The sequence below is a fragment of the Meleagris gallopavo genome, chromosome 1, assembly GCF_000146605.3.
Source record: "Meleagris gallopavo isolate NT-WF06-2002-E0010 breed Aviagen turkey brand Nicholas breeding stock chromosome 1, Turkey_5.1, whole genome shotgun sequence".
NCBI lineage: Eukaryota > Metazoa > Chordata > Aves > Galliformes > Phasianidae > Meleagris > Meleagris gallopavo.
The window spans coordinates 23,894,714-23,908,450 of record NC_015011.2 but is presented as its reverse complement, the minus strand read 5'-3'; the positions used below and the strand labels follow the sequence as shown (position 1 = coordinate 23,908,450).

The following is a 13,737-nucleotide window of genomic DNA, read 5'->3' as shown; positions in this document are numbered from 1 at the left end:
CATAAGATATAATGAGATATAAACTAACTATAGAGGATGAATAGATTAAAATTAACCTACTGGTTTTTTACTTTGTAGGGATAGGAGGGCAGGAAAGATCAATGAGAGGCTTGTAATCACCTCAGAAATAATTGAAAATATACAATCAGTCAAAGCCTATTGCTGGGAAGATGCAATGGAAAAAATGATTGAAAGCCTCCGTGAGTAAGTAGTTTTATTTTAGTCACATTTCTTACGTGTTCAGAGAAAAATGTCAAGTGACTGTGCACATCGTCTGTAGTCATACTAGCTAAGAAGTAAAGCACACAACTATTAATCCTCCATAAAATGAGCATGCATTCCCAACTACAGCTTGCTTTTTTCCCAATTTGTCACATTCACAATAGAGATGATTTTTTTATTTTTTTTTAATTTGCTTCCTTATTTGCTATGATGGTATTTCAGTGGTTATCTTGTACAGGTAAAACAATTGTGGCATCTGTGTTTGTTTCTGGCCAACCTTATCCTCCTCTTACAGTAAAAAGCCCTTTTGTAATGGTTACTTAAGGCTTTATAGACTTTCCCATTCCGTGCTGAAGGAAGCAGTATGACACCTCTACAGTAATCTTCTGAGAAGTGCAACAGAGCTAGTTTTAGATGTGCCACACAATCTGTTTAAGGAGTACAGTACTGCAGCTTCATGTATTCCTTCGGTACAATTACATTAACACTTATTATCTGTGGAAAGTCTTGTGTAGTGCTTATCTTCTCAATTAACATCGGAATTGAACTGAAACTAGCAGAGCTGAAGCATAAAGGAGGTAAAAGAGCTAACCCAGTTGGCTGAGAGCTAGAGGACTTCAGTGCTGATGGAGTCCTGGGGGAAGGGAGTAGAAGTGACAGATTGATTGATAGGTGATGTTGCATGAAGCAAATTGTTTGTAGTCCTTTAGGGAACATTAGAATTCTGTGCCAGGTGTGTGATTGGTAAAATAAAAGAAAATAAAAGAAATATAAGTACCGTATTATCATGTAAATAAAAGAGGTGAAACAGTATTATTAAACAAACACCCTCTTCAGCTGTCTTCTGAAAGACAACATCGGAAAAATAAAGTGCTCTTTACCTTTAGAATAAGAAAGTTCTTAACATTATAATAATTTACCGTAAAATATGTGAGAAAACCTGGATTGAATCTGGACCTGGAGATCCAGTTCTAGGATGGAATCAGGCTAGGATTCAGCTGGTACCACTAGTACTGTGCATTACTTTTAGCAATTTTCAGACCACATTTTTAAGTAAATCCTGAAGAAATAAGGTTTATGTATACATTCCTCAAAATGGTCAAGGAACCTGAAAAAACAATTACCATTTTAGAGTTTATATTTACTGCAGTACTTTATAGAAAATTTTGTAATGCTGGAATTCATTTTTTTCTGTTTTATGTGTGAATTTTTAAGAGACATGAAAGAATTCTAAAAATGTTATAGGATCAATCTATCTTTCTTCTGCTGCTCTTGCACCAAAATGCTATATTTTCTGACTGATCCAAAAGATCACTTGGTAAAGATATCACCAGAGCAGGCCAGCCTGGGAATGTCAGAATTTCAATTGAATTTTGCTTGCTGAGATAGCTCTGCAGGGCTTTACAGTAGTTGGTTTGTTAAGATGGTAGGAAATGAGATATTGTGAGTTAACTCATGCCTGGATTTTATCAACCATGCATCGTAACTGTTGTTACCAAACTGTTTTTGCGTGCTGGAAGTTTCTGGTGCAACCTAGTTTAACTAACTTAATGAACTAGATATAACTGTGAGGTTATATCTTCTAGATCTGAGCTGCCTGGGCTGGCCATTCTGCAGGTGTAATACTGCTGGAGGCAAAGACCTCCGTGTAGCTGTGACACTTCAAAGACAACAATATGGGCTGTCTCCTAGGTGCCTCTGAAGCCTGTAATGACAACAGTTCATAAAAGGTGTCTGAATAAATGCACTGCATTTCTATGGGCCATATAATGTATTTGAATAAGTAAAAAAACACAGTGCCAAACTGTTAGACCTGAACAACAGCATAATAGTCCAGAAAGTGAAGTTCAAGGCTTGAAGTGTCTGTATTTTGTTAGCTGGCTGGTACTTGAGAGTATACTGAGAAGGGTTTGTGCATTGGTTCTCCCTTGTTCGAGTGATGTTTGTAAGCTTTACCACTGTGGGTGGTTTTGGTTTTTATCAGATTTTCATCAGACTGACCAGGCATTGAACTCCAAAATATTTGTTACCCCCATTCACGGCTGTCATGCAGTCTCATCCAAGTTCTGGAGATCCTTGAAAGGCCTTTTCCAGGACCATGATTACAGCTGTGGTAGTTACACGCATGCCTGACTACTTTCTCTGGGCCTGTCTCGTGAATTGCAGACATAGCAAGAGGTGCTAGGCACCCTGATTCTATATTAACTGCGCTCAGTCTTTCTCTCAGAGACTTCCATGATAGGACACTGATGTATGTGGAAATCTCACGCACATGCAGTGTAGAGCTGAAAGTAGGTCCCAACAACCCCAAAATCTTGGATTTACTTTGCATGCAGACAGTGTCTGAGTACCAGAAGTAAAGACTGTGATGCTCAGCCTTGCAATACCAGCAGTTGCCACCACCAACGCAACTGTGAACTGTTAAACATCCTAGTAGTTAGAGCACTCACCCAGCAAATGGGCACCTTGATTGGGGACTAGCTCCATCTCTGGACTTGAAAACCCTTTATCTTTCATTGTTGCAGAAGTGCCCATGTTCAGGAAAAGCTGAGACTCTGTGTCTGGGAATGTGAAGTGAATGAGGTCGAAAGAAAGCTTTAGCGCTTTTTATTTAACAGCTCTCTGTAAGATGCATAAATGTTATGGAGGAAGCCAGGAGTAATCATTAGTTGCATTCTTTGCACCCATGCTCCATGAACTGAGATTCAGCAGGAAAGATCGAGAAGTCCCTGCCTTCCACCATTTCCAGTTGAGGCCACCTGACACCTCATTTCTTGGGTGAGGCTGTTAGTAGAATGGTCTACAAAAGGGGACAACACTATAACTGATTGTTCTTGGAGTTGTAATGGTTGTGTATAGGAAATCTGACATTTAGGAGTGTCTGATTTCCCAGGGAATCATGTATCCAGATGAGAAGGAGATGACATTTCTGGGAGCATTAGATGTTTCTGGAGAGTTGTATCAGGAACTGTAATGGCTTGTGGCTTATGAAGTATCTATAATCATGACATAGATCATTGTCACTTCGTCTAACAACTCTGAGGATCGGTGCCCAAATTTAGCTGCAATTATTTTTAAATGTAAATTGGGTTTGAATCTTGATTTTTTAATTGCATTCCGAAAAAATAACAGAAACGAATGAGCCTCAGGTAAACTGTTTTACCAGCGGTTTTATCCAAAAATTTGTAGGATACGAACTGTGAAATCAGATACTAATTATTTGTTTTTTTAAATTTTTTTAACAGAACTGAACTGAAGCTAACCAGAAAAGCTGCTTACGTGAGATATTTCAACAGCTCAGCCTTCTTCTTTTCAGGATTTTTTGTGGTGTTTTTAGCTGTGGTTCCATATGCTGTGACAAAAGGAATCATTCTCCGAAAAATATTTACCACTATTTCGTTTTGCATTGTTCTTCGAATGACAGTGACCAGGCAGTTTCCTGGGTCTGTGCAGACCTGGTATGATTCTATTGGAGCAATAAACAAAATACAGGTAGGGTGCCCACACTTCAACCTTCCCAAGTACGTAAGCTAATTCTTTATAGCACGTTATCTTGTCAGTTGATCAACAAAAGCACATGGCATTTGTGCAGACTTTCCGAATATACTATATAATGCTTTGATTATACACCATGAAATGTCATCATAAATCCTGATATTGTTATATGGTTCCCCAGGCAGCATAACTACAGGAGTCTTATGCTACCCGCCATTTGCTTGTTTTGAAACAGAGGCATCTACGCCTTTTTTTCATTGCAGAACAGGGAACTTAATAAAACTATACTTTCTGGTACTTAAGAGATGTTTTCCCTTCAGAAAACGAAGTACAAAATTAGTATGTGTTTTACATAGCACAGCTTCCAGTAGTTGAAATCACAAACCTGCTGTTTTTCTAGCTATTAGTGGCAAGAACAGCAGGAGATTGTACAGCTTATGCAAATGTGCATCTCATTCATTATGAGTTGTAAACATAATTAAGGTACTGGTCTGCTAATTATTGCCTACCTTACCTACCAAGATCAATTGCTCATGTACCAGCGTGAGAAGCTTATATGCAGAGTCAGCTCAGGGTATACCTTTGTGACCTCTGTTTTGTCTGCTGTTTTGTTATCAATCCTCAGAGAAAGAATTCTATTCTGAATCCAAATCTTAGGAATTTAACAAAAAAGACTGAAGATATTTTTCATTAAACTACAATTTTATCATTTTTCAGCCTGGTAGAAATACCCAATATACCCAATATACCCAATATATCCAATATAGAAATACCCTTAAAGATCTTTATCAGAAATCTGAACTGTAATAAAAATAAAAAGCATCTATTGGATTTTTGAAATGTCAAGAATCTATCCGTCTATCTGACATTCAGAAGGTTGCCTTGTTGGATCCCAATTAACACAGAGCTAGTGTTGCCAGGCTCCCTAGGCATTAGTGGTAGCATCCTGTCTCTCATATTTCCTGGAAGAGTGCATCCAATGCTTTTCACAGAACTGGAAAGCCCAGTTGTCACACTACTTTGTTAGACACTTGTCTTTGGGGATATTAGCTATATGGCTCTTCTGGAATTCATAAATAATAATCTCTTTATGATAGGTTTGCTACAGACTCCATATAAAGGCTTCACAGAATCCCCAAGCACTGATGGCCTTTATTTGTCACAGGAAATATGCATACATACATAAAATGAATAAATTATGCATACATTTCTGTGATTTAATTTATTCATCAGTTTGGAGAGTTTGACCAATATTCTCCCTTATCCATTCTGTTTGTCCACTGTATTACTGAGGCAAACATACTTGGTCCCATATAATTTTGAAAGGTGATTTCGAGGAAATGGTACTTAAAGACTGCATAACCTTAATAGAATGAAGGGACAGAAAAGTTAAAGATCTTAACTAATATAGACTTACTCATTTTTTCCTTATCATGATACTCATTTATCTATCTCCTAGAAGATAACACGAGTAGGGTTGCTGATTTCTGTCATTTGAAATGACCTTACGTCAGTGCTGCACTAGTCAGTGTTATCATCTGCCTTTTGTGCCCACATCATTTAATTTCATTTAAGCTTTCAGTTTTGGAATAGTGTGTCAGCAGCGTCTAACTGTTTAGTTTCATTGCTTAACAGAGTAACCTTCAACATCCCACTCCAGAAACAAAGCTTTATTTGAAAAGGATTAAGGCTGGCGGCTAACGCTGCCCCAAACAAGTCCTGAAAGTGAACAAAATGTTATGTTTTGATATTCTTTCTAAACCAGAAGCAAATACATGCTTATATTTCCACTAACAGTGAAAGAATTGGTAGCTTCAAGAAACGTTTCTTTATGAATCTGAAAGACATTATACAAGCTGCATTTATGCTTCGCACAAGGGCACAAGAATGCAGTAACACCATCAGAAATGTTAACTGGTGCTCAGCATTGGCAAATCTGTATTGCTTTGTGGGACTGACTGTCATCCCTTACCATTTCCTGTAATCTGCTTTCATTGTGTTTCTAGGATTTCTTGCTAAAAGAAGAGTATAAGGCCCTGGAGTATAATCTAACAACAACTGGGGTTGAGGTGGACAAAGTAACAGCTTTTTGGGATGAGGTTTGTACTTTTACCTCAATTAAATTCAAATACTGACTATGGATAGATAGATAGATAGATAGATAGATAGATAGATAGATAGATAGACAGACAGATATTTACCAACATTTGACTCGTTGTTCTTTAATAAGAGCAGACCTTTCTTTTAACTGGCTTCAGCTATCTGCAGGCGAGGAATATGTGCCCTGTAACTTATTACAAATTTAAACCATCCTGAAACCAAAATCAATCTCATGTATAAATATCAGAAAGCAGTTCAGTTAAAGGAATATTTTGCTTGTGTCAGCATATTTAGGGGCAAGTACAGTGTGGATGGTAAAACAGATACAATTTTAAGAATATAATAAATTGGTTATGGATAGGAAAAGTAATGTCAGCAAAGTAAGTCCATAGGCTTTCATAAGTATATAGTCTGCTACATGTGTCTGCATATGTATGTTCTGTTCGTTTTTTGTGTACGTACAAACATACCAATATGTGTGTTGCAGGGAATTGGAGAGCTCTTTGTGAAAGCAAAACAGGAAAACAACAACAGCAAAGCTCCTAGCAATGACAACAATCTCTTCTTCAGCAATTTTCCCCTTCATGCTTCACCTGTTCTTCAGGATATAAATTTTAAGATCGAGAAAGGAGAGTTATTAGCTGTTTCTGGATCTACTGGATCAGGCAAGGTATTTCTCTTTCTGTTGTTCCAACAGAAGTCCTATTAATTTTAAGGAATATTTTCGTGTTGTCTGTGTTGCTACTGGTATTAATGTATTTGTGCTAATCTGTGCTTTCTGTAAAAGTAGCAGCTGTATGAATAAAATATATTTCAGTAAAATGACCCATTCTTATTTTAAATTTTACTCTGTGGCTAGTGTGAAGCGGAGTCTGCTGGATAGTTTTTGTACATACAAGGATATAGGCTTAGTAAAGAAATACCAACTTAAATTGCAAATCTGTTTTTCCATAGGAACTAAAAGGAGGTTTGCAGGAGTAATGCAGACTGTAACCTTATGCTGGTGATCACAATGAGCATCTCCCTGCCTTTAAACTGAACTAGAGATACCCAGATCGCTCAGTGTGTTTGAAAGCAGGGCTTTTTCCTGCTTTGCTAAAACTTTAAGGAAAAATTTGAAAACAGAGTGGTCAGTAATCTGACAAACATGACACAAATTAGCAAAATAACTATGATGCATACTCTGGATACGTGACATACCTCATCGTGTAGGCTCCAGATCATTCAGTACCTAGCTCGAGCTCACACTCTCAGTTCCAGGTGAAAGCCTGGAGCACAGGTTTGGGGAGGTGCTGTTCAAACTGGTGGAGTACTGAGAAAAGTTGTGGTTTAGATAAATCATCATCTTAGATCTGGAAAATTTTATAAATGCATTTTGTTTGCAGATAACACATTCAATTGACCTTGGTACTATCATAGAATCACAGAATCACCAAGGTTAGAAAAGACCTACAAAGTCATCCAGTCCAACCAACAATCTATCACCAATACTTCTCACTAAACTATGTCCCTTATAAAATACACTGAATTGTAATACTCTTATTCACTTCAAGCTGTAAGGAATTAGATACAGTATTTGATCTTCAGGGAGCCTTCTGAGAAGGTGTGAAAGAGAAAAAAACAAACACTAATTATGGATTTGGCAATTTTTCCCATTTAACAAATTACTGGTGAAATTATTCTGACTTCCTCTTTCACTGATCAGGACTCTTTTGGATAAGGAGGCTCCCTCTCTGGAGATTTTCAAAAGCCATCTAGACATTGTACTGAGCAGCCTGCTCTAGGTGTTTCTACTTAAGCAACCAGGTGTTGGTCCAGATGGCTTCCAGAGGTCTTGTCCAGTCTCAGCCATTCTGTGATTCTATGTAAAGTCTTTGGTTTGTTGAAGTCAGTGGCGAGGACCCATCAATTTCAAAAGCGTCAAGGCTTCAATATTATTTTTCAGCAATGATACCATTGCAAAAGACATGAGGTCACAGAATCACAGAATCACAGAATTGTAGGGGTTGGAAGGGACCTCTAGAGATCATCGAGACCAACCCCCCTGCAAAAGCAGGTTCCCTACACCAGGTCGCACAGGTAGGCGTCCAGGCGAGACTTGAATATCTCCAGAGATGGAGACTCCACAACCTCCCTGGGCAGCCTGTTCCAGTGCTCCGTCACCCTCAAACTGATATGCTGGTATGCATTTTACTGTGACAGTTCTGAATTAACAGAAGAATTTTATTATATTGCTGAAATCTTCATTAATCTAAGATGGCTGTTGCTGAAGCTCATACTTGTAATACAAAGATGTGAGTTAGTGTAAGAAGGTTGTTTATATATTCAATTTTTTCAGCACAGGAAAATTCAGATCACACTGTGCTGTAAGCAATTATATACATACAAGAAATTTCCATTTTTCCAGGCAATAAAGATAAAAAGATTAAATATTATTTGAAAGGCAAATGTAAAATAAGATTTACACTTAGCCCTTCAACAAAAGAAGTTTCTCCTTTCCTTTCAGCCTCTCAGTGTAGGGTTTCTTTCTTGTTGATGTGTTGCAAATTCCAGGAATTGTCAGGCCAATGGAACAGAGTGTGTATTTATTTCTTCTCTCTGTACTATGAAGCCTGATATCAGCTCTTTAAAACAGCTTCATTAGTAGATGTTCCTGGTCTTTTATTTATTTTTTAATTTTTTAAACTTTAAAGAATACGACATAAGATATTGTAGCTCAACATCCAGTGTGCAAAACATCCTAAGAGATTATCCTTTGCAAGTTCAGAAACTTCTTACTCAGCTTTTTGGAAAATTCAAGTTCTGGTATGATGGAAAGATGTCTCGTGATACTCCCCCTGTATAACTTCTCAAAGGATATCTTTGCTGAGAACATAAAATTGTGTCTTAGATAGATTTTTAGATCTTTGGCTGTTATGTCCCAGCTTTGTTGACTGCTTATTCGTGATAAGAACACCACTGGAATGCCTCTGTAACATATTTTTCCTTGAATTTCTCAACTCTGTTCTTTGATCAAGTAGCTAGTGATGTGTGACAAGGTTACTACAAGCTACTGATTAACTTTGAAATTATAACATGTTAGTGCTGAAATTGCAATCAATTCTTTTATGAAGGGAAATAGCAAATATGCATAGGTCATGTATTCACGTAAATGAGTTAACAGTTACAGAGAAGACTTCAGATCGCACTGAGCAGTTGGTGAGCAATTGCATCAACAGAGATAGCACACTTTTCAAGGCAACACAGAAAAAGGGCTATAAACATTAGCATGATTGTAAACATGAACTGTGTTGTACAAAGAACAAGCAAAATAGACAGTGATGTTAAAAACCAAATAACATTCACCATAGATACTAATACCTGACATCCATATGCCTCCCACAGATACTCACACTTTTACCTTATAAAAGTGCTTCAAGTTTAATTAATGAGTGCTTTTGCAGCCACGTGCCTTGTTTATAGGCTATCATACAGTTTTTCTTGTTCATAGTGAATAACTTTCTCTCTGTTCAGGGGCCTTTCAGAACCATACACATAATGAAAATCTTCAGTAATTGTGTCTTGTACTAAATCAGTGAATGTAGGGACACATTTTACAGAACAAAAGTACCGTCTTATTATTTTAAAGTGATTCCTATTTTGTTTAGCATTTGTTGTGGTTGTACGGATCTCTGATATATGGACCATTCATAATTTTTCAGACTTCCCTTCTGATGTTGATAATGGGAGAACTGGAGCCTTCTCAGGGTAAAATTAAACACAGTGGAAGGATATCATTCTCTCCTCAAGTCTCTTGGATCATGCCTGGAACAATCAAAGAAAACATCATTTTTGGTGTATCCTATGATGAATACCGATACAAGAGTGTCATCCAAGCCTGCCAACTGGAAGAGGTCAGTCATTAGAACTCTTAAGACCTAAATGTAAAAAAATAATACTAAATAAGAGTCAGGGAGTACAGTTTTAAGTAAACCAGAACTCATCCTGGCATTCAGATTTTGTAGAATTACAAGTCAGCCTATTGCCAGCTTCTTCATATGCTGATGGTGCTGGTTTTGGGAGTTTACATAACAGGAGCTAAATCAGCTTGCTCAGATACTGTAAGGTTCCTGTGTTCTCAGTCTTCCTTGCTAGTTCAAAACCTGGGCGAATGTAATAATATCAAACAAATGATGTAAAAAGTATTGCTTCTACATTTTTTCACACTTAGTATTTATTTTTGGAAAATTTATTAATGGAAAATGCTCTTTGTTACAATTTTAGGAAATTAATCTGCTCACCTCCTTTTGCACCGCAAGTAATGTTCTGGGGATAATTAAAACTCTGTGCCAGAAACTTGAATTATTTAGAGGAAAATCTCGACTGAGGTTGTGCTTTTCTTTGTGTGGATGCCATAAGTTTTCACATTGGAAATTACAGTAGGGTCAATCTTTATGTGATGTGTAGTCTACAATGAAGTCAGAATGCCCTTGTGTTTGTTTGATGTTACCAGAGGGTAATGTAAGAAACGAGCACTTTTTCACATTGCAGTATACAAAAGGACCCAACATTTTAGGCCTTTCCACGCTTATTGCTGTACCATAAGATCAGTGTTTCCTCAGCATGTAGATGAAAACAATAAATATTTAACTGTGCTGAATAGGATCTTTCTTTAGGCCACATAGTGAAACATTTTCCTTTAGTGCCAGTCAAGCAAGAAAACAATAGCCACTCTGTTTAAAAATAAGATGAGGTTACAGCATTTTATCTCAGAGCACGGTATAGTCAAGTGATAAAGTAATCTGTTCTTACGTGTTTATGGCCATTTCAGTCTGTGTTTGGATTGTGGTTTGCTGGAAATCTTCTTTGAAAGCTTCTGAAGACAGGAGAATTAGCAACTTCTGTTTCAGGCATTCTGAAGAGAGTAGTCCTTAACCCCAGACTTAAAAAGTTGTAGTTAATGCCAAATCTCCAAGGGACAGCTTGCAGCAGTTCAAAACTTTCCTTGCCTCAGGAGGCTTTCCAGCCTAGGCTCTGGCTAGAGCAGAAGGTTTTTAATGATGGGTTTGTTTGGTGCTGGTGGGCCAGCTCAGTGTCTCCACGCTGGTGAGCTAGCGTGATATTTCAGTGTTGGTGAGCGAGCTCAGTGTTTTGGCACTGGTACGATACCTTGGTGTTTTGTTTTGGTAGGATGGCTCAGTGTCTCAGTAGGCTGGAGTTCCTTTGTTCTCCAAGCAGGCTCAATCAAGCCAGCTTTGATCTGTGTGGGTGCAGATATGTGCAGAACGATATGCTTCACCTCTAGCAGGGCTCATTATTTGAGGCCAAGTTTGATATTTACAAGAATACTTTCTTCTGTAGTGAAGCTGAATAAATTGGGATGGCCTGAAGAGATGCCAGAATGGTCTGGAATCAAGCCAAATGCATTACCTTGTTACTGTTATACTTGCTAGTCCCATTAGCGTTGAATTACAAATTATCAAGTAGGACTGAGTATAGCAAATTTAAGGGTGGTTTTAAAATGTTAATTCCTAGTTTCTTCCCCATTGTGCACTTTTAAAGGTTTTATTATGACAAGAAGAGTTAATGTTTTCTTGGTTAATGGTTGTGTTTTTGTTCTTTGGGAAGAAGGAATACTAGAGGATTTCCTAAAGGAGCTCACTTTACATTCTTCTCTACAGTTTGTGTAGGTAGTTACATAGTGCACCTGAATTCAAGAGACTGTTGTTTATTTTGTCTCTTATATGGGTTCTTCAAGGTGGAACAGGGTTTGGTGATAAAAGTGAGTTTGTTTCCTTATTGCACATACACTGGAAGTCAGTTAAAAGGCATCTCTCAACAGTGACTAATTGAGATTTTCCTTCAAGTTCCATGCTCACAGAAATAAAAATGGTTTGAGGAAGACAAAGCCATTTCCTTTGACCTAATGATCAAATGGACACAGAGTCATATAATCGTTTCGTTTCGAGTGGAAAGGGATCCTTAAAGGTCATATGCTCCAACTCCCTTGCAATGAACAGGAATATCTACAGCTAGATCAGGTACTCAGAGTCTGATCCAGCCTGATCTTGAATGTTTCCAAGGATGAGGATCCACCACCTCTCCAGGCAGCCTGTTCCAGTGCATCACTAAAAACTTCCTTATATCCAATCTATATCTCCTCTCTTTTAGTTTGAAACAATTTCCCTTAGTTCTAAAACAGCAGACCCTGATAAAGAATCTGTCCCCTTTCTTCCTATAGCTCTCCTTTAGATACTGAAAAGCCACTATCAGATCTCCCTGAAGCCTTCTCTTCTTCAGACTGAACAGACCCAGTTCTCACAACCTGTCTCCATCGGGGAGGTGTTCCATCCCTTGAATCATTTTTGTGGCCCTCCTCTGGACAGACTCTTAAAGGTCATATATATATGACTACTTGTCATAATTTCAGGAAGATGCTATATATATATATATGTAATGCTGAAGAAGCATGAAAAAAGTTCTCAAATTCTATTTTGAATGTGTTTCTATGAACCAGCAGCATGTCCTTATGACCAAGAAAACTAGTGGTATCCTTGAGTGCATAAAAACAGTGTGGCCAGCAGATTGGGGGAGGTGAACCTCCCCCTCTACTCTGCTGTGGTGAGGCCACATCTGTAGTACTGTATTCAGTTCTGGACTCCCCATTTCAGGAAAGATTTTACAGCATAGCCTGCTTTATATGTGTAAAATGATTCGGAACTTGTTCATAATTACATTTTTTTTATGTTACCGTTCCTCACAGGGAAAGTAGGACATCAGGGGAGTTAAAATCATGTGGTTCTAATTACAGGCACTTGGAAATAGACAAAGGTTAAGAGAAGAGCAGTAGGTGACAGAACAACAGAATGACTACTTTGGAGTTGAGATGAAGAGATTGTAGTGTGTCTAGACTCACCCTTATTCATGCATGATGTTGAACTCGAATGCCAATACATTTTAGTCACGTGATACTTACTATGAAGCATCACAGTAAAAAGCATTCCATAGAAATGGTAGAAGGGGAACTTGATCCTCTACCATTGCCTTCTTGTTTTATCTTTCCTCGGGAAATAGGAAATGTCCTGGCAAGTATGCAGTGTGAATACGTAACTTAACAGATCTTTCAAAATGAAGATAAAATTAGTCAGCACAAAGTAGTAGTCCTCACCATTTATCAATTTTTCAGTAGCCTTGTTGAAATATACTGTTTCAATGAGTTTAATTCTGAGTGTGCAGATATTATTGTGTTTATTACTTTTAACATCACTGTTGCTGTGCTAAAAGCCAAGATGTGATTGAGGTAGTCTGAACTCTCTTTCTTCTAAAGAAAGTCCCCATATGCTAGTTTAAAAGTAATTAAAAGTAAAATAAGATAAACAGGTGATACTTCAGCTTATGCTACTTTTTTTTTTTTGACAAGGTGTTTTACCCTTTTATCAAGTACTTTTCATCACATTCTTGATAAAAGTCAACTAGAAGGTGAACTTCTTCCTAGCACTTCAGATTAAAGACCAATTAAGTAAGAACAAATTCAGTGCTGGGAACATCCTGCATGATTCACCACTTTTATTCACATTGATGAATGTCAAAAAACACTGGGAGATGTGAACTGCATGAATTTATATGTCTATGGAGTCTTGCTGCTAAATATGAGGTAACTCCACAGGTGCATATTCCATGGAGACTGAAGGATTCTACTAATGTAATGGAAAGGATAACGTGAATTTAAATGGGAATTTGTAGGAATAGCCAATGGGTTTTCAACATCTTTATTATTGATAGGAAAAAAAATGTGGAAAGAACAGGGTTTGATTTTTAAATTTTTTATTTGAAAAATTACTATTAATAGCCTACAATAAACTGGAAGTGGGTTTTTTCATTGGTTTTTATCACTTGCTAAGTTAAAAAGGTAAAGCCCTTGAACAGTTATAGCGGGAAACT

General features: G+C 37.6%; 1 protein-coding gene across 2 annotated transcripts in view; it reads left to right on the top strand.

Moving 5' to 3' along the window:
* CFTR (CF transmembrane conductance regulator) overlaps positions 1-13,737 on the top strand; it is a 70,762-nt gene that overhangs the window by 10,219 nt on the left and 46,806 nt on the right. For both annotated transcript variants that reach the window (XM_031553221.1, XM_031553218.1), the window contains exons 6-10: positions 79-204; positions 3,468-3,714; positions 5,724-5,816; positions 6,305-6,487; positions 9,519-9,710. In XM_031553221.1, coding sequence (XP_031409081.1) covers positions 79-204; positions 3,468-3,714; positions 5,724-5,816; positions 6,305-6,487; positions 9,519-9,710 — 841 coding nt within the window. The remainder of the gene's footprint in view (positions 1-78; positions 205-3,467; positions 3,715-5,723; positions 5,817-6,304; positions 6,488-9,518; positions 9,711-13,737) is intronic.